The sequence below is a fragment of the Schistocerca americana genome, chromosome 11 (assembly GCF_021461395.2).
Source record: "Schistocerca americana isolate TAMUIC-IGC-003095 chromosome 11, iqSchAmer2.1, whole genome shotgun sequence".
Taxonomy (NCBI): Eukaryota; Metazoa; Arthropoda; class Insecta; order Orthoptera; family Acrididae; genus Schistocerca; species Schistocerca americana.
In genome coordinates, this window is record NC_060129.1 from 75,876,708 (window position 1) to 75,896,689 (window position 19,982).

Below are 19,982 nucleotides of genomic sequence, written 5' to 3' on the forward strand. Positions count from 1 at the left end.
ATGGTGTAAAATAGGCCAAATTGTCCACACAGTCATTTTACAACCAGCATTACTGTACAACTGTATTGTAATGCTTTGGTTTGTTACTGCTCTTTAGCTGGCCATTGTTTTCACCTGCAGCTGGCAACAACACTGCTGTCAGTGATGTTAACATCCTCTCGACTTTAGGCTAGGCTGATAAGTAACAGTCTGACTGCAAACTGGCCAAGCAGTATCTAAGGTTTCAATCAATCACTGCAAGACTCTCCATGCAAACAACAGAAAATAACAAAAACTGAAAGTATCAAGCTTCCAAACTAATATAGACCTCCAGCTATGCAACTGACCAGTCTGTCGCCTAACTTGTAAAAGTTATTATTGCTGGAGTAATGCTGTGCAGTGTGCAGTCTGCAACAGATAGGATTGATGGTGAATATTGGAAAAGTTCAAAGAAGGGCAGCTTGTTTTGTATTAGCCCAAAACGGGAGAGAGTGCTACGGAAATGATACATGAATTGGGGGGGAGTCATTAAAACAACTTTCACCTCACAGTAAGAACATATTTTGTTGGCATTCACCTTCACATGGAGAAATGATGATCATAATAAAATAAAATAAATGAAAGCTCGCATGACAGATTTAAGTATTCATTTTTTTCTGTGCGCTATTCGAAAGTGAAACAGAAGAGAAAGAGCTTACACGTGATTCGATGAACCCTCTGCCAGTGACTTAATTGTGAACAGCACAGTATACATGTAGATATTCACTCACATTGCCATGTCTTTCCCTTTAATGCTGCTTTTGGTAACTATTCATGTGATAAATGATGGAAAGTGTACACAATGAATTGGATGAGGGTAGCCAATCACAATGCTCGTTATTGATTTCCTGTACTTTGTATTTGAAGTTGGTGGCCATTTATTTCAGTCATTGCAATGTAAGCTGAGCTATTAGCTACCATCCTAACCACCACATCAAAAATCGCAAATGTTTATGATAAAAGTGACCGTAAACATCTTTGCTCTTCATGCTAATCACAACCTCAACCCACCTGATAAAAAAAAAATTGAAAGAAATATATACAACTCTAGTATATAACACAATCCAAAACATTATTTCCTTCAATGGATCTCCGTCTCCACTAGATCTATACAGGTCTAATAAATAATACAAACAAAGCCACTACTTACAATAGACAAATAATCAATTATAAACAAAATATCTGCAATCTGCTACTGAACCATACAAACACAACCGTCCCAGACACTATCTACGTAATAATATTCTGACGAATTGTGTTATTCTTAGCTACAGTACAGCTATTCCTGGAATTTACGCTGATATCATTCAATGGGCCCAGTCACCCAAATTCATCAAATTCTGCATGTAATTTACTTCATTGTTGCAAGCACACTAACTGAAAAATGACATACCATATTCAAATCTAGGCTCTTATTAGAATGCTTAACACATTCCTCATCAGGTGGCACTATGTGTTGTCCATAGTTTCAGTTAAAACTGAATATCACTGATCTGCAACATATAAATTAATTCAAGGTCATAACACACTAGTTTCTGATGATTTTTTAATACAAGTGCTGTACATTACATCCATACTGTGTCTAAGAAACTCATTTTATGTACTAAAAACTGCACTAGTGTCCTAGAATTAAAGGCTACAGTCAACTGAATGATGCAGTTCCATCTGTCTGCTTTCACCAGTGATGTAACTGTGTTGTGTGGCGCGACATCACTTGAGTCTGGTCGTGTTAGTGGACAATGTATTGTTCTATTTGGTGGCAATCTCTTGCAGTGGATGTTGATGTTCTGAAGTTTGTTTGGTATGTTAGTGAGATATCTGACATTCTGAGCCGAGTGTGTCAGGTTGTTGCCGAAAGAGTTTGTGCTGGTTCGCTAGTGAGTTACTTTGATTTTGTGTATTGTAGCTGTTGAATTCATGTTTGTGTTTGGAATTACGAGGGCAGTTCAATAAGTAATGCAACACATTTTTTTTCTGAAACAGGGGTTGTTTTATTCAGCATTGAAATACACCAGGTTATTCCCCAATCTTTTAGCTACACAACACTATTTTTCAACGTAATCTCCATTCAATGCTACGGCCTTACGCCACCTTGAAATGAGGGCTGTATGCCTGCACGGTACCATTCCAATGGTCGATGTCGGAGCCGACATCGTACTGCATCAATAACTTCTTAATCATCCGCGTAGTGCCTCCCACGGATTGCGTCCTTCATTGGGCCAAACATATGGAAATCCGACGGTGCGAGATCGGGGCTGTAGGGTGCATGAGGAAGAACGGTCCACTGAAGTTTTGTGAGCTCCTCTCGGGTGCGAAGACTTGTGTGAGGTCTTGCGTTGTCATGAAGAAGGAGAAGTTCGTTCAGATTTTTGTGCCTATGAACACGCTGAAGTCGTTTCTTCAATTTCTGAAGAGTAGCACAATACACTTCAGAGTTGATCGTTTGACCACGGGGAATAACCCCTTCAGCGTCCCAGAAGACTGTAACCGTGACTTTACCGGCTGACGGTATGGCTTTAAACTTTTTCTTGGTAGGGGAGTGGGTGTGGCGCCACTCCATTGACTGCCGTTTTGTTTCAGGTTCGAAGTGATGAACCCATGTTTCATCGCCTGTAACAATCTTTGACAAGAAATTGTCACCCTCAGCCACATGACGAGCAAGCAATTCCGCACAGATGGTTCTCCTTTGCTCTTTATGGTGTTCGGTTAGACAACGAGGGACCCAGCGGGAACAAACCTTTCAATATCCCAACTGGTGAACAATTGTGACAGCACTACCAACAGAGATGTCAAGTTGAGCACTGAGATGTTTGATGGTGATCCGTCGATCATCTCGAACGAGTGTGTTCGTACGCTCCGCCATTGCAGGAGTCACAGCTGTGCACGGCCGGCCCGCACGCGGGAGATCAGACAGTCTTGCTTGACCTTGCGGCGACGATGACACATGCTTTGCCCAACGACTCACCGTGCTTTTGTTCACTGCCAGATCACCGTAGACATTCTGCAAGCGCCTATGAATATCTGAGATGCCCTGGTTTTCCGCCAAAAGGAACTCGATCACTGCCCGTTGTTTGCAACGCACATCCGTTACAGACACCATTTTAACAGCTCCGTACAGCGCTGGCACCTGTCGGAAGTCAATGAAACTATACGAGACGAAGCGGGAATGTTTGAAAATATTCCACAAGAAATTTCCGGTTTTTTCAACCAAAATTGGCCGAGAAAAAAAATGTGTTGCATTACTTATTGAACTGCCCTCGTATTAGTGCAGTGTGTTTCTTATTGTCAGAGTGTTTATATTTTTATTTTTTTGTCAATCATGGATATGACATAAATTTGTGAATAGGAGACTGCTTGTGCAATGTGATTTTATTTGTTTTTTTTATTGTAATGTGTAAGTTGTGTATGTTTCTGTATATGGTTGTTTGTGTATATTTAAATTGGTAATGATGCAAGTTTTTAGGAATTTCTGGTTTTTTCTTCTTAGTGTTTGGTAATTGCGTTGGACTACGGTTGGCAGGTACTGCAGGTATCTGTTTACCGTCACTGGCTAGAATACTTATGAGAGTGAGTTTTAGTTTGCTGTAGGCCTACAGTGGACTTTGGTTTAGACTAGTTGGGTAAGTGAAGCAGGATTTGTTTTAGCAAGTAAAATTTGTGGTATCTGTTTTGGAGTTGTGTGTCGGTTGATGGTATCGGGCACTTTATATGAGCTATATAGATCAAAATGAAATTTGGGATACCAGGTTTTCGAGGTTACTTTGGTTACTCAAACCAAATGGCGTGTGACGAGGGCCTCCCGTCGTGTAGACCGTTCGCCGGCTGTAAGTCTTTCGATTTGACGCCACTTCGGCGACTTGCGCGTCGATGGGGATGAAATGATGATGATTAGGACAACACAACACCCAGTCCCTGAGCGGAGAAAATCTCCGACCAGCCGGGAATTGAACTCGGGCCCTTAGGACTGACACTCCATCACGTTGACCACTCAGCTACCGGGGGCGGACTGTTGGTTACTGATGAATGGTCTTCGTTTGAACTGTGTGTGCCAAGCGAAATTTACAAAACCAATGATTTTCACTTTTGCATTGTGTGGAATATTGACAATTTGGTATGCTTCATTTTTGTGTTAGTATTTGTTTTGGAATAGGGTCATTATTCTTACTATATTTAGTTTGCCTCCACTCAAACCCCCTGCTTCCAGTGGTTGTCCCATTAGTTTCATTCTATTGATGATGTTCAATATTTCGCATACTATTTACAACTGTCCATAGGTATAATGAGCGGCGTCATGGTTGCCATGTAGTATGTGCTTGAAATACATGTGTCTGCCATCTTGATGAAATCACAGATCAAAGCAGACGGATGGAATCACAACTTTAAATTTTGCCAAAAGCTGCGTGAAAATACATAAAGGCCTATGTACTGATTATATCAAGTTATCCCTCCAGTCAATGTATTCTGTAAATTAACACAGACTTCTTCAAAGCCAAATACATAGCCATCTGCATTTTAAAAAAGACAAAAGGCCTGTATAATGGAAGTTTTAACTAGAATGCCCTTAAATACAGCAGGGGAAAAAATACAAGCTCTTGAGAAATGTGGGAATAGAGGGATAAAATATAGAACACTTACAATTTTGTGTCATTATGTGATTCGCAATTAGCGTTCGTAACAATGATTTTTTAAATATAAGTCATGACAAGACCGTAACACAGTTTTCTAAAATATACTATTTCCCCTCCCCCACAAAAACAGTAATAGTATTTATTTAGACTAATTACATACAAACAAAAAAATATCCAGCCCAAATGAAAATAGTGAAGAATAAGGTGCAATACATGAGCTTTAACCAGTGACACTATCAAATTATATGATGACTATGACATCATAAATCTTGTGTATTAACTATCAACTATCAGGATATAGGATGTTATTGTTATTAAAAACTTCAAACATATTAAAAACTTGAAAGTATCAGGCCACAATGCCAAAAATGGGGTTTTAACTGAGGTTATAAATATGGCTACAGGATTCACGAAGGGGGAGGGGGGGGGGGGGGAGGAAGAAGACTGTTGCAACACTTTCACTGACTACACTACTTCACATGCAATGTAATCTAGATCTTAGGGTATTCTACATATCAGTCTCTGACTAGAACAATTAGGAGGGAGGAGTAAATTCTGGCCATGACAAACTCACTAAAGCAAAACAGCAGCAGCATGACCTTCATTACACCTCATGCTATAAAATAACAGAATTTTTATAGCCCAAACGGTAGTGAACGATATTAAAAGACATGAGCACAAAGAAGCACCTCCGCACAACTGAAGATTAACATAACGCTATATTACATGAAGATTTGACTCCACTTAACCCAATAACATAATAGAACTAGGGCACTGATAAAGAGTAGTTAGGGTACTAATTATTTTAAGGTACATCTCATAAAACCAAAAACTGTGGCTGTGTAAATCTAAGAAATATATATACTTATATATACTCTTTGCCTTTTAATATGTCTGCTTCTGTGTGTGTGTCTATATATATATATATATATATATATCTAAAAAGAAAGATGATGAAACTTACCAAACAAAAGCGCTGGCAGGTCGATAGACACACAAGCAAACACAAACATACACACAAAATTCAAGCTTTCGCAACAAACTGTTGCCTCATCAGGAAAGAGGGAAGGAGAGGGGAAGACGAAAGGAAGTGGGTTTTAAGGGAGAGGGTAAGGAGTCATTCCAATCCCGGGAGCGGAAAGACTTACCTTAGGGGGAAAAAAGGACAGGTATACACTCGCACACACACACATATCCATCCACACATACACAGACACAAGCAGACATTTGTAAAGGCAAAGAGTTTGGGCAGAGATGTCAGTCGGGGCGGATGTACAGAGGCAAAGATGAAGTTGAAAGACAGGTGAGGTATGAGCGGCGGCAAATAGAAATTAGAAATTAGCGGAGATTGAGGCCTGGCGGATAGCGAGAAGAAAGGATATGCTGAAGGGCAAGTTCCCATCTCCGGAGTTCTGACAGGTTGGTGTTAGTGGGAAGTATCCAGATAACCCGGACGGTGTAACACTGTGCCAAGATGTGCTGGCCGTGCACCAAGGCATGTTTAGCCACAGGGTGATCCTCATTACCAACAAACACTGTCTGCCTGTGTCCATTCATGCGAATGGACAGTTTGTTGCTGGTCATTCCCACATAGAACGCTTCACAGTGTAGGCAGGTCAGTTGGTAAATCACGTGGGTGCTTTCACACGTGGCTCTGCCTTTGATCGTGTACACCTTCCGGGTTACAGGACTGGAATAGGTGGTGGTGGGAGGGTGCATGGGACAGGTTTTACACCGGGGGCGGTTACAGGGGTAGGAGCCAGAGGGTAGGGAAGGTGGTTTGGGGATTTCATAGGGATGAACTAAGAGGTTGCGAAGGTTAGGTGGACGGCGGAAAGACACTCTTGGTGGAGTGGGGAGCATTTCATGAAGGATGGATCTCATTTCAGGGCAGGATTTGAGGAAGTCGTATCCCTGCTGGAGAGCCACATTCAGAATCTGATCCAGTCCCGGAAAGTATCCTGTCACAAGTGGGGCACTTTTGGGGTTCTTCTGTGGAAGGTTCCGGGTTTGAGGAGATGAGGATGTGGAACCTTCCACAGAAGAACCCCAAAAGTGCCCCACTTGTGACAGGATACTTTCCGGGACTGGATCAGATTCTGAATGTGGCTCTCCAGCAGGGATACGACTTCCTCAAATCCTGCCCTGAAATGAGATCCATCCTTCATGAAATCCTCCCCACTCCACCAAGAGTGTCTTTCCGCCGTCCACCTAACCTTCGCAACCTCTTAGTTCATCCCTATGAAATCCCCAAACCACCTTCCCTACCCTCTGGCTCCTACCCCTGTAACCGCCCCCGGTGTAAAACCTGTCCCATGCACCCTCCCACCACCACCTATTCCAGTCCTGTAACCCGGAAGGTGTACACGATCAAAGGCAGAGCCACGTGTGAAAGCACCCACGTGATTTACCAACTGACCTGCCTACACTGTGAAGCGTTCTATGTGGGAATGACCAGCAACAAACTGTCCATTCGCATGAATGGACACAGGCAGACAGTGTTTGTTGGTAATGAGGATCACCCTGTGGCTAAACATGCCTTGGTGCACGGCCAGCACATCTTGGCACAGTGTTACACCGTCCGGGTTATCTGGATACTTCCCACTAACACCAACCTGTCAGAACTCCGGAGATGGGAACTTGCCCTTCAGCATATCCTTTCTTCTCGCTATCCGCCAGGCCTCAATCTCCGCTAATTTCTAACTTCTATTTGCCGCCGCTCATACCTCACCTGTCTTTCAACTTCATCTTTGCCTCTGTACATCCGCCCCGACTGACATCTCTGCCCAAACTCTTTGCCTTTACAAATGTCTGCTTGTGTCTGTGTATGTGTGGATGGATATGTGTGTGTGTGCGAGTGTATACCTGTCCTTTTTTCCCCCTAAGGTAAGTCTTTCCGCTCCCGGGATTGGAATGACTCCTTACCCTCTCCCTTAAAACCCACTTCCTTTCGTCTTCCCCTCTCCTTCCCTCTTTCCTGATGAGGCAACAGTTTGTTGCGAAAGCTTGAATTTTGTGTGTATGTTTGTGTTTGCTTGTGTGTCTATCGACCTGCCAGCGCTTTTGTTTGGTAAGTTTCATCATCTTTCTTTTTAGATATATTTTTCCCACGTGGAATGTTTCCCTCTATTATATATATATATATATATATATATATATATATATCCTTTAGTCTTTCCCTCTCCTTCCCTCTTTCCTGACGAAGCAACCGTCGGTTGCGAAAGCTTGAATTTTGTGTGTATGTTTGTGTTTGTTTGTGTGTTATCAACCTGCCAGCGCTTTCGTTTGGTAAGTCACATCATCTTTGTTTTTAGATATACTTATATATACTTATATTTATAAACAGCAGCACTCTAAAACAGAAGAGCAGCCCTCTTTTCCAGAAACCAGTTGATTCATGATTATTGGCAGTGTGTACAGTGAAACTGTCTATACTTGTTACATAATGCAGTGCAACAAGAAAGCTGGATATATAATAACATAAAACTAATATAAACTGAAGGGAAAACACCAGAATATTACTCACCACAAAGATAACAGCAAGCTTCATTTGTGTGTCGCATGGTAAACTGAGAAAGTGAAAGAAAAGTAGGCATCATAAAAATGTCTCCACAATGACAAGGTTTCAGGTCGACCAACTCACAATTCTACAGCCAGATGCTCCACACACATGGTTGATAAATAACAACGTACACAAAAACCAAATATCCCTCTCCAGCCCCTCCCCCCACACTCCTCTCCTGCAACCAAACCCAAACAGCAAATCCACATCTTAATCCTCTACACGTGGAACATATAGGGCTCCAACACTCTGCATGAACGAATGAAATGCACACCCATGCACAAACACACTTTCCCTCCAAATGTACTCATCCAAATGACTCTGCAAACCACTGCGCCGTCTCTTGCCTCCCTTGAGAACTCTCTTAACTTCTTTCCAATATCTCTCCATTGTACCAGTCACTTTATTCCGGAACTGGTAGTTGTGATCTGCTGCAAACGACTGAAGGTCAAACTCCTCTGCATCCTCATAACTGTCCCATTTATCTGAATATATAACAGTACCATTTTCAACATGCTCTTCAATGAACCACTGTAAAGTCCTAGCATCCCTCTTCTCAACCACATTCAAAACCAATTCACCATGGTCCTTCCCACAAACGACTGCTCCCCAAACCCAAACTTCTGCCACCCACCTTCCCTTATCATACTTGTTACTTCCAAAAGATGACTCGCCAAATTCAACCACAACACCTGGCCCCCCGATTTTTCCCCTCTTCTTCATCAAAGCTGAACAAATTTCTCTACATGACAAAAACCAATCGACAACCGTTTTGTCACTCAAGCCTGTGATGCGACACGTGGATTGCACAGATTTACGCATACAAAAACAGTATGTCAACAGAACTATACTTTTAAGCTTAATCTTCGACTTTTCGAACCAAGTACCCTTACGAACTGACCTCCACACTTTGTCTTTCGCGCAACGCCACATAAGCCCATCGCCACATCTATTCGTTCCAACCTTCACACAGGACATAGGCTTCCGACACGTAGCACATACGTATTTGTTCGCAAGCACACCAAAACTTCTCAGAAATTCAAACATTCGCGAATTATCATTTAAAATTGAATCAAGAGTCATGTAAGTCATCGCAACGCCTTGGTCCATACGTTCGTCATCTTCACTAGAGGACGAGGAGTATCTTGTACCACAGTCGTCCTCGTTAGGAACACTTTCACATAAAACATCCATCACAACAAAACGCCACAAAAATATGATATTCTGCTGTGTTTACGCAAACTACGTAACCCAACAATTCTCACGCTAACCGGGATACCAAAGAGTCAAAGACGTTAAAACTCAGCTGAAACTGAAACTCGCCCACTACCCTCTGTAATCTAAACACTCTGAACAACTACCCGCCCCTACTCCCCTAATAACACGTATTTCTTTCAGACGTCTACCGACACTCGAACGTGAGATGTTATAAACGAAGTTAAGAATAAAGGACAACCACATGGAGACAATCGTAAAAGTAGTGACAATTGTACAAAAGTACTAAAAAACGTTATAGTGCACTTACGGTGTCTGCGTGCTAATCTTGGCAATTTCGTGAGGGTGGTTATGTATTGTTTACGTTTGTTTTCGAGATGGAGGGCGTCAGAATAACTTTTAGTAATCTTATTATTATGAATTTTGTGGTAGGTTATTCATTTTCTCACTGATTTGTTTTATAGTATGTTTGTAGGAAAATATGTGTTTTATGTTCTTTCGTATTCTCGAGTCCAGTTGTTTTAATTTGCAGGATGGTGTTATAAGATGGTGTATACAACGAGGGTTGATTGCCAAAGAACGGCTTTGTAAAAAATGTTCTCGGCCCATGAGGCTGATACAGAGAAGTGACCGAAATGATGGTGTCCAGTGGTGTTGCAGTGAAATATCCCATGTTTGCCGCTACAGCATACGACAGAAAAGTTGGTTTGCGGGAAGCAGGCTGACGATAGGAGACATTTTAAAAATAACGTATTTATGGGTGAAGAAGTGTAGTGGCGCTTTCATTGGTGAAGAGTTACATTTGTCGAAGCACACTGTTGTCGACTGGCGCAGTTTTTGCCGTGAAGTTTGTGTTAAGGATTGTATAGATAATGGTGACGTGCTTGGGGGAGTGGGATCAGTTGTTGAAATTGTCGAAGCAAAGTTGGCGATTCGAAAGTTTGGAAGGGTTAAACCTGTTACCGGCGGATGGGTGTACGGCGGGATTGAGAGAGGAAGCAACAAATGTTTCTTCCAAGTTGTTCCGAAAACAACGAAACGTGTGTTTTTAAATGTACTTAAAAAATATGTGCTGCCGGGAACAACTGTCATTTCCGATTGTTTCCGATCATATGACTGCTTATCCGATGAACTGTTCATCAGCTTATCTGTAAAACACAAAATGAACTTCAAAGATAGAGAGGACACAAAGAATGTTGAAGGGACATGGTCCTCGATCAAGCGTTATTTTCGTGGAACGAATAAGTGCAAGGACGGTTTTGATTCTCATATGTTCGAGTACATGTGGAGGAGGAGGTGGAGTGATGAAAACGATTTATTTATAAAATTTTTGGAAGCAGTCCGTAGAGTTTATAACCCCGAATAAAGTTTTGTGCCATGCTGTTGTTTCTAATTACTACTTAAATTATAGCAATACCTGTCAATTTGTTTGTACAATGTTTTCGTCACTGTTTGCAAGACTGTCGTTACCTTTTTTAAATTATTATTATTATTTTCTATTATTCCCATTTAAGAGAGCGTTTGAACTTGAATTCCTTTATGATGATTGTTTATGTTTTTTCTGAGCCCAAATTTTCTTGATGTGTTCACTGTGTTGTTTCTTTCGCTCCGCTGTCCATTTGCATCCTGGTCTCTTATGTGTTGTGGTGTCAAATTTATGTTTTTTGATGATTTTCCTGAATTCAGTTTTATTTTCTGCATCGTTTACTGTTATGTGTGCTTATCTGAGGTCCTCTTCAACTTCTTTTATCCATTTTGTTTTTCCCCTGCCTTAGTTGATGACTTTAAGAATTCGCTTTGAAATTCTGTTTCATTCATCCTGTGGATATGTCTGCAGAACTGCTTTCTTCTTTTCCTTATTGTATCTGTAATCTTGTCTGTGTATTTATATAATTCTGATGTTGGTCTCTTCTTCCATATTCCTCGCTCTTGTATCGGGCCAAAAATTGTCCTTGGAATTTTCCTTTCTTGTTTCTCTATTTCTTTGATTTTAGTTTGCCCACCTATTTGTGTTGTTTCAGATGCATTCAGTGCCTCCGGAAGTATGACTGTTGTAGTGCCTCAATTTTGCGTTAATGGATATGGACTTTTTGTTATAATAGTTATAATTGTTATAATAGTTCCACGTGAGTTTACATGCTTTCTGTAGTTTTTTTTTATTCTTTCCTCATTGGCCTTTAGGTTGATCCCTGATGGCTGGATGATTTCTCCCAGGTACTTATAATGTGGTACTTGTACGATTTTCCCATGGGTTGTCACAATAGGCAATTTGTCTTGTGGCACTCTTTCTATGTACTGGGTTTTCTCAAATGAGATTTGCAAGCCAGTTCTTTGTGCAATTTCGTGTAACTTCTCTATGGCGATAGTGGCTTCTTTTATATTATTTGTAAGGATTGCAAGGTCATCCGCAAAAGCTAAACACTTCACATTGAATCTATTATCTTTTCTAATGCCAATTTGGATTCCTTTGACTTCTTTATCCCATGTCCTGATGACTTTTTCAAGAATGATATTAAAGAGTAATGGTGAAAGTCCGTCACCCTGTTGCACTCCAGTTTGGATTTCAAATGGTTCCGAGATATCCCCCATAAATTTAACCTTGGAGACTGTGTCAGTTAATGTTTCCCGAATGATTGCTCTTGTCTTTCTGTCAATGCTGAATTCTTCCAGCGTCTTGCAGAGCGCTACTCTGTCTATTGGGTCGTAGGCCTTTTTAAAATCTACAAAAGTGGCCACTGTGTTTCGGGTGTTCCTCATCTGGAGAATCATTTTCAGATTCCAGATCTGCTCTATGCATGATCGTCCCTTGCGAAAACCAGCCTGGTATTCTCCTATTTGTGGGTCAGCTTGTTCTTCTAATCTATTCATGAGAACTTTTGATAGGATTTTATATGTGACTGGTACGAGTGAGATGCCCCTGTAATTATTTGGTTGTCCCCTTTTTTGTGGAGTGGATGGATGAGTGCGCATTTCCATTCAGAAGGGATCTGTTCGGTTTCCCAAATGTTTAATATGATTTTGTGAATTTTTCCTGTTAATCTTTCATCATTTAGTTTCCATAGTTCTGCAACAATTCCATCTTCTCCTGGGGCTCTATTGTTTTTCAGTGTCTTGATAATTTCTACTATTTCGTTGATGGTTGGCGGTTTAGTGTCAGGATTTGGTGTAGACATCTCGTAGTGAATATCCTCTGTAGGTATTTCGCAGTTGAGAAGTTTGTTGAAATAGTCTGCGATGATTTGGCAGTTATTCTTCGTGTTAGTTGCTAGTGAACCATCCGGTTTCTTGAAGCAGAGATTGGGTGGCTGGTATCCTGCAATATGTTCTTTAAACGTCTTATAAAAATTCCTGGTGTTGTTCTTCTTAAACTCTTGTTCTATCTCATCTAGTCGCCGTTTGTCATACTTTCTTTTTTCCCTCCGAATAGTTTTCGATGCTTGTTTTCGGATTACTAGAAATTGTTGCCATTTTTCTGATGTTTTGTGACTATTGAAGTTTTTCCAGGCATTGGTCCTTTCTTTTATTTTTAATTATTATTATTATTATTTTTATTTTTATTGGCTTCTAGCTTACAAACTTTTTAGCCATCACAAACAAATGCACTGACACACATAACAAGGTAACTTTTTTTTCCTTCGTCATACATACTGTTTAGGGCAAACATTCGTGTTTTCAGATCAAAATTATTGTAATCAAACAACAAAACACAGTTGATTGCTAAAAATTTGTTAATTAAGTTCTTTAGTAAAGTTCAATTCATGTTAGATATTTTTCGCTAGAAACCGTGATATGGCATCATATGTACTCCTGGTTGTGTCTCTGAGAATTGGGATCGTGTTGTTACCTTGGGACTACAGCATAAAGTTATGAGTGTCGCCTTAAGTGGCGGTGTCTCAAGTCAACTGTGGTTATTGGTAAGAAATCGGTTTAAAGCCGAGAGAGCGGATTAACGTAGGTTAGTAAAAAAAAAAAAATTCGAAAGCCCAGAGTGTAGTTTTAGCTCGTCGCTGCCCGTTACTTCTGACTGCGTATTTTGAATGCTGTCTCTGTACAGCGTTAATTCGATGTCATATTTTTGTTGTTTCTGAAGTATTTCTTTCTTGTGTAACAGAAACAAAATGCTCTCTCTGCGAGAACTGTATTAATAGTTCGTTGATTTGTCAGTCTTAAAGATTATTTTATTTCATTTTTTTGGTTCGTACTGTTTATCGTGGTCTCCGCTATATCCTCAGGAGACAGGCTGGAAATTTTTAGCTTCAGCTGGGTCTTTCCCTGGTTTTAGTAGCACAACAACGTGAGCTTTCCTCCACAGTTTAGGACTTTGCATTGTTATAATACAGTTATTCATTAGTTCTAGGATCCATACTTGTACTTTCAGTCCAAAATGTTTAATTTGCTCAGATCTCAGATCGTCGAGGCCAGCGACGTTATTGTTTTTCAAATCATTGATGGCGTCTTGTAGCTCCTGAATGAAGAACAGGCAAGCTAGGAAGCTAATCTCCTCGTTCAATTTTCTTTTTATTTTGCCATTCCTGATCTTCCTTTTAGTTTTTCCGTTCCTGAGCAGTTGGTGAACTATCTGATCAGGTGTAACTTCACTGTAATTTGGTTATGGTTCTGTTGGGTCGTTGCTGAGACTTTTGACCAGTTTCCATGCCTTCCTACTGCTGTGCTTCATGTCTGTCTCTTGTAGGAGGTTGCACCACTTTTCCTTTCTCGCTTCGGAGATACCAGACATCAGTACATCACCTTCCTGGATCGTTTCCTCTGAGAAGGGGTCCTTATTGTAAAGTTCTTTTTCAGAGCTTCCATGCTGCTACCATTGAGTCCACCAATATACTGAGTGCGGCACCCTCCGGGTATGCGCCGTCGAGAGATTTTCTTGACAAGGTCTATAAAAGTTTCATATGATTGTACTTCTGGTTTAATTTCCAAGATCTCCTTATCAAGGTCCTCTGTGAAGAGTTCCCAATGAGCTTTTTTGAACTTGAAGCGTCTCTTGAAAGGCATTACATCTGATTTGATTACTGCCATAATGCAGCAAGTTATTGCTCTGTGTTGCGATCTCGGAATTGGGTCCTCGATTTGCTTTACAGTTTGCAGGGATACCTTCTCGGAGACAAAGATGTTATCTGGATTATATCCTCATTTCCATCTTCCGCTGTTAAATGATGCAGGCAACTTTGGGTCATGTATCAATTTCAGTTTAACCTTTTCTGCCCAGATCTCCAGCATTTCGCCATCCTCATTTGTCTCTTTATAGTCCCATGCAAGACCGTGACAGTTAAAATCTCCTAGTACACCTTTAATGTTTTTTGAATGGAAATTTCCAGGCTCCGTAAATTTGAACCTCGCACTGGGTGGTTTGTACAAGGATGTTACAGTGCAAAAAATGTAGCTCAATAGTCAAAATTTCAATATTTTCTTCGCAGGTCAAAGCACAGGAGCATACGTCTAAGTTCAGTTTCTCAAATATAGCACTTCCGTACCTTTCGTGTGGTCTCTCGAGAACTAATTTCATGCCCTGTATTTTTGGTCTATGGCTAGTTGGTGCTCTGTGTGTTTCTTGTAACACTAAAATATCGCAGTTGTTTTGTTTGCTCATGTCAGATAATAAAATTTCTTTATTTACAGATAAGCCTGCAATATTGCAGGAAGTTGTCACTAGTGATGGTCTTGATAAAGGCCTTTTTTGGGGCCCTTTGGAAAGCTGTTTTGGCATCTTTGGTTTTGGTGCTCTCATGAGTGAAGACCAGAAAGACCTTTGCCTCGCATTCTGTGAAGAGCTTTTGGATCACGCAAAGGAGAATGAGATGTTCCGTAAGAGAATCGTAACTGGTGATGAGATGTGTGTCCACAGTTACGATGTTGAGGCAGAGGGTCAGTCTTAGCAATGGGTCGGGAAAGATTCTCCGAGACCAAAGAAAGCTCTTCAGGTCAGGTCAAATGTCAAAGCGATGCTGATAGTTTTTTTGAAGCAGCAGTTCATCATGAATTAGTGCCACAGGGATAAACTGCAAGGAAGTACTATTGGGATATGTTGCAACACCTGTGAGAAATTGTGAGAAGGAAATGGCCTGAAATGTGGTGAGACAATTCACTGCTCTTGCATCACGATAGTACTCACACAGATTCACCCCTGTTGGTGCGTGACTATTGCACAAAAAATGAAATCACTGTGCTGCCTTGTCCTCTGTACTCTCAAGGCCTGTCGCCTGTGAACTATTTTTTATTTCCAAAGTTGAGTACTCGTTTGAAATGATGAAGATTTGCGACAGTAGATGAGATAAAAGAACATTTGCAGACGGTGCTTTGTGCGCTCCAGCAAGACGTGTACCGAGACTGCCTCCGGAAGTGGAAACAGAGTTCGGAGCAGTATATCAATTGTGGAGGAGAGTATTTCAAAGGAGGTCATGCACAATAGGTAAAAGCCAAGCATAGAAAAATTTTGTGGACAAAGTCCCAGAATTTTTTGAAAGACCTCGTATGCTGAACAAATCCTCGATACGGTGCCTCTTGAAACACGAAACGCTTTGGCCCCCTCAGTTACAGGAGCATCCACCGTACGAATACGCACAATTTGTGCACATTTGAATTCACTTAGCTCTGACATAAGTGCTCACAACTATAGAGAAATGTTTTCTGACCACGACTGGCACTTGCAACATGATGATGACATTGCACAGGTGACGTACATGGTCAGATACCACAGTGCAACTTGCAGGCTTGGCTAGCATTTGCTTTTATATTCTTGTGTTGTTTCTATATTTTTGTCCAACACCTGTGTATGTATTTGTACATGTATCCCAACTGACTGACTCACTCACTGACTCATCATAGCCCAGCCCAAACCAATAAGGATATAGACTTGAAATTTGCAGAGGGGGTTCATCTTATATTGCAGGCATCATTTAAGAAGGGATTCTTTGATATTTCGTCCATGAGGGGGTGAAATAGGGGAGGGAAGGCTTTGTGAAGAAATGTCACTATTAAGGCAATTTTGAAGCTAGAAGTACAAAAATTGATGTATGGCTTCTTAATCAGGAATAAAGAAATATGTGTTTCAGAATTTATGTTAATTTAATCCTAGGTGGGTGAAAGTTTTTTTTAATAAATCATTATTAAATAACTACTAAAACGTTTGTAAACCTATGTCTATTAAAATTTGTATTTGTCTTCTCAGTTAGAAATAAAAAATACGTGTTTCAGTGTTTTTGCAGATTCAGCCCCTAATGGGTGAAATAGGAGATGAACTGTTTATAAAAATATTTCATTATGAAATCATTTTTCCAGCCAAATCTATGAACATTTGTGCTTGTCTTATCTGTTAGAAATAAAAAATTCTTAGTTGTTCGTCTTGTTTACCTGTTTTAGACTGCCTTAACAGATATAACATGTTAATGGTATAAGGAAATTTGACCCCAAAGGGGGTGACATGAGGATGAAAATTTTTATGAAAATATTTCATTATTTAAAAACATTTTTAAAGCTAAGTCTACAAAAATTTGTATGTGGCTTCTAAAGAAACGTGTGTTTGAGGATGAAAGTTTCTACGGAACCAGAAGAACTCAGAAGGCAGCATTAACTAAAACCTGTGACTCCAGTTACTAGAATTGCTTTTTGATCAGAAGTACATTTGGAAAATACTATGCTTCTGTGGTCTTAATTAGCATGAAAAATTTAATTAATGATGTGATTTATGAGCAAAAACAATTGAGTATAGAAAGACAAAAAATCTGTGCAGATCATATAGCCTATGCAAGCAAAGCAGTGTGCACTAAACTAATTTATGTATACTGTGTGACACAGGCAGATTATTATTATTATTATTAGTATTTAAGGATAATGTGCAATGTAACGTGGGTGTCTGAAGAAATGGGCACAGGCTGCATAAAGGAAATACTGGGCAGCTCAATATGGGGGCAGCTCATTATAGATGTTGAAATAATCAACGGTAATATACACAGAGACAATAAAAGACACAACAATAATTTTCATGTAAACTTTGCCTCCTTGTCCAGAGTTCAGAAGAGGTATAGACTCTGGTAATGAGATGTTGACAAGTTCTCATCTAACATACTGCAAGAAATTGGGAATCCCTGCCACTTCAAAATATGTTATATAAGTGCCTCATTAGTCACCATTTCCACAAATCGTCTGAATATCTAGATTCAGGAATTGAAAAATTCTGTTAGCTACGTGGCAAGTAGCAATGTTTGATATGAAACTCTGTGACAAGTAAAAACATACTATAAATGTGATTCGGTATTTACACTTGAAAACAATTCTGAGCAAGACTATTGACAAGGTGAGCATTTGATGTACGTTATCGCATACGGGAGAAGAACTAATCCTTCTCGCATGTGGTAGTGTACATACAATAATGCATTTCTACACAGCATGATACTCCGTCACAGTGCATAAAAAATGGTTGCCTAAATGTTTCCTCTGCTTATATGAAACTAATAATTAATATGATCCTTGGGGTGTAGAATAGATCAGTGATTTAACCACCTCATTAAACAATGTTACTCACCATATAGCGGAGGTGCTGAGTCGCAGATAAGCACCACAAAAAGACTGTCACAAATAAAGCTTTCAGCCAGTAAGGTCTTTGTCGAAAATAGATGACACACACAACTCTCACACACACGTCTACAGTCTCAGAGCTGAAACCACACTACGAGCAGCAGCACCAGTGCATGAAGGGGGTGGTGACTTGGTGGGGGTAAGGAGCAGGCTGGGGCAGGAGGGGGAGGGATAGTAGGGTAGGAGTGGCTGGCAGTGAAGTGCTGCAGGTTAGACAGAGGGCAGGGGGGGGGGGATTAGTGGAAAAGGAGATAAATAAAAAGACTGGGTGTTATGCTGGAATGAGGGCTATGTAGTGCTGGAATGGGAAAAGGGGAGGGGCTGGATGGGTGAAGACTGTGACTAACAAAGGTTCAGACCAGGAGGGTAAATGTAAATGTGGTGTGGCTAGGGCCTCCCGTCAGGGAGACCGTTCGCCTGGTGCAAGTCTTTCGAGTTGACACCACTTCGGTGACTTGCATGTCGATGGGGATGAAATGATGACGATAAGGACAACACGACAATCAGTCCCTGAGCAGAGAAAATCTCCGGCCCAGCTGGAAATTGAACAGGCCAGGAGGGTCATGGGAACATAGGATGTCTTCTAGGGAAAGTTCCCACCTGTGTAGTTCAGAAAAGCTGGTATGGTGGGAACAATCCATATGCCACAGGCTGTAAAGCAGTCATTGAAATGAAGGATGTCATGTCTGGCAGCGTGCTCAGCAACAGGGTGGTCCACTAGTTTCTCGGTCGCAGTTTGTCGGTGGCCATTCATGCAGACAGACAGTTGGTTGTCGTGCCCACATAGAATGCGGTACAGTGGTTGCAGCTTAGCTTGTTGTAGATCACATGACTTGTTTCACAAGTAGCCCTGTCTTTGATGGGACAGATGAGGTTTGTTACCGGAGTGGAGTAGGTGGTGGTGGGAGGATGTATGGGACAGGTCTTGCATCCAGGTCTATTACAGGGGTATGAGCCGTGAGGTAAGGGGTTTGGAGCGGGGTTTGTGTAGGATGGACAAGTACATTACTGGCCATTAAAATTGCTACATCATGAAGATGATGTGCTACACACGCTAAATTTAACCGACAGGAAGAAGATGCTGTGATATACAAATGATTAGCTTTTCAGAGCATTCACACAAGGTTGGCACTGGTGACGGCACCTACAATGTGCTGACACGAGGAAAGTTTCCAACCGATTTCTCATACACAAACAGCAGTTGACCGGTGTTGCCTGGTGAAACATTGTTGTGATGCGTCGTGTAAGGAGGAGAAATGCGTACCATCACGTTTCCGACTTTGATAAAGGTTGGATTGTAGGTTAGCGCGATTCCGGTTTATCGTATCGCGACATTGCTGCTCGCGTTGGTCAAGATCCAATGACTTTTAGCAGAATATGGAATTGGTGGGTTCAGGAGGGTAATACGAAATACCGTGCTGGATCCCAATGGCCTCGTATCACTAGCAGTCGAGATGACAGGCATCTTATCCGCACGGCTGTAACGGATCATGCAGCCACCTCTCGATCCCTGAATCAACAGATGGGGGACGTCTGCAAGACAACGACCATCTGCATGAACAGTCCGACGACGTTTGCAGCAGCACGGACTATCATCTTGGAGACCGTGGCTGCGGTTACCCTTGACGCTGCATCACAGACAGGAGTGCCTGCGGTGGTGTAGTCGACGACGAACCTGGGTGCACGAATTGCAAAACGTCTTTTTTTCGGATGAATCCAGGTTCTGTTTACAGCATTATGATGGTCACATCCGTGTTTGGCGATATCGTGGTGAATGCACATTGGAAGCGTGTATTTGTCATCGCCATACTGGTGTGTCACCCGGTGTTATGGTATGGGATTCCATTAGTTACATGCCTCAGTCACCTCTTGTTCGCATTGATGGCATTTTGAACAGTGGGCTTTACATTTCAGATGTGTTACGACCCGTGGCTCTACCCTTAATTCGATTCTTGCGAAACCTTACATTT

At 41.2% G+C, this 19,982-nt stretch overlaps 2 protein-coding genes across 4 annotated transcripts in view; one reads left to right on the top strand and one right to left on the bottom strand.

The window, feature by feature from the left end:
• Positions 1–9,488, bottom strand: part of LOC124553891 — a 35,492-nt gene extending 26,004 nt beyond the window's left edge. Inside the window, exons 1-2 of one of the 2 annotated variants that reach the window (XM_047127907.1) lie at positions 8,173–9,488; positions 1,412–1,511 (exon numbers count right to left, since the gene is read on the bottom strand). In XM_047127907.1, the coding sequence (XP_046983863.1) occupies positions 8,419–9,402 (984 nt within the window). In that variant the 5' untranslated portion in view covers positions 9,403–9,488 and the 3' untranslated portion in view covers positions 1,412–1,511; positions 8,173–8,418. The remainder of the gene's footprint in view (positions 1–1,411; positions 1,512–8,172) is intronic. The other variant, XM_047127908.1, reaches the window with a different exon arrangement.
• Positions 9,489–9,599: 111 nt separating this feature from the next.
• On the top strand, positions 9,600–10,924 carry LOC124553983. 2 transcript variants are annotated; one of them, XM_047128007.1, is made up of 2 exons: positions 9,600–9,851; positions 9,935–10,924. In XM_047128007.1, exons 1-2 carry the CDS (start codon positions 9,801–9,803, stop codon positions 10,787–10,789), a joined length of 906 nt encoding a protein of 301 aa, XP_046983963.1. In that variant the 5' UTR covers positions 9,600–9,800; the 3' UTR covers positions 10,790–10,924. The 2 variants fall into 2 exon arrangements, with proteins under 2 accessions (XP_046983963.1, XP_046983964.1); XM_047128008.1 differs by having other exon boundaries at positions 9,956–10,907.
• Positions 10,925–19,982: the final 9,058 nt, after the last annotated feature.

Bases quoted from the DNA above. Each gene is read 5' to 3' on its own strand.
- LOC124553983 (XM_047128007.1), top strand. From the start codon at position 9,801: ATGGAGGGCGTCAGAATAACTTTTAGTAATCTTATTATTATGAATTTT. The intron at 9,852-9,934 runs GTAGGTTATTCA...CGTATTCTCGAG, and splicing joins TTATTATTATGAATTTTGTG to TCCAGTTGTTTTAATTTGCA.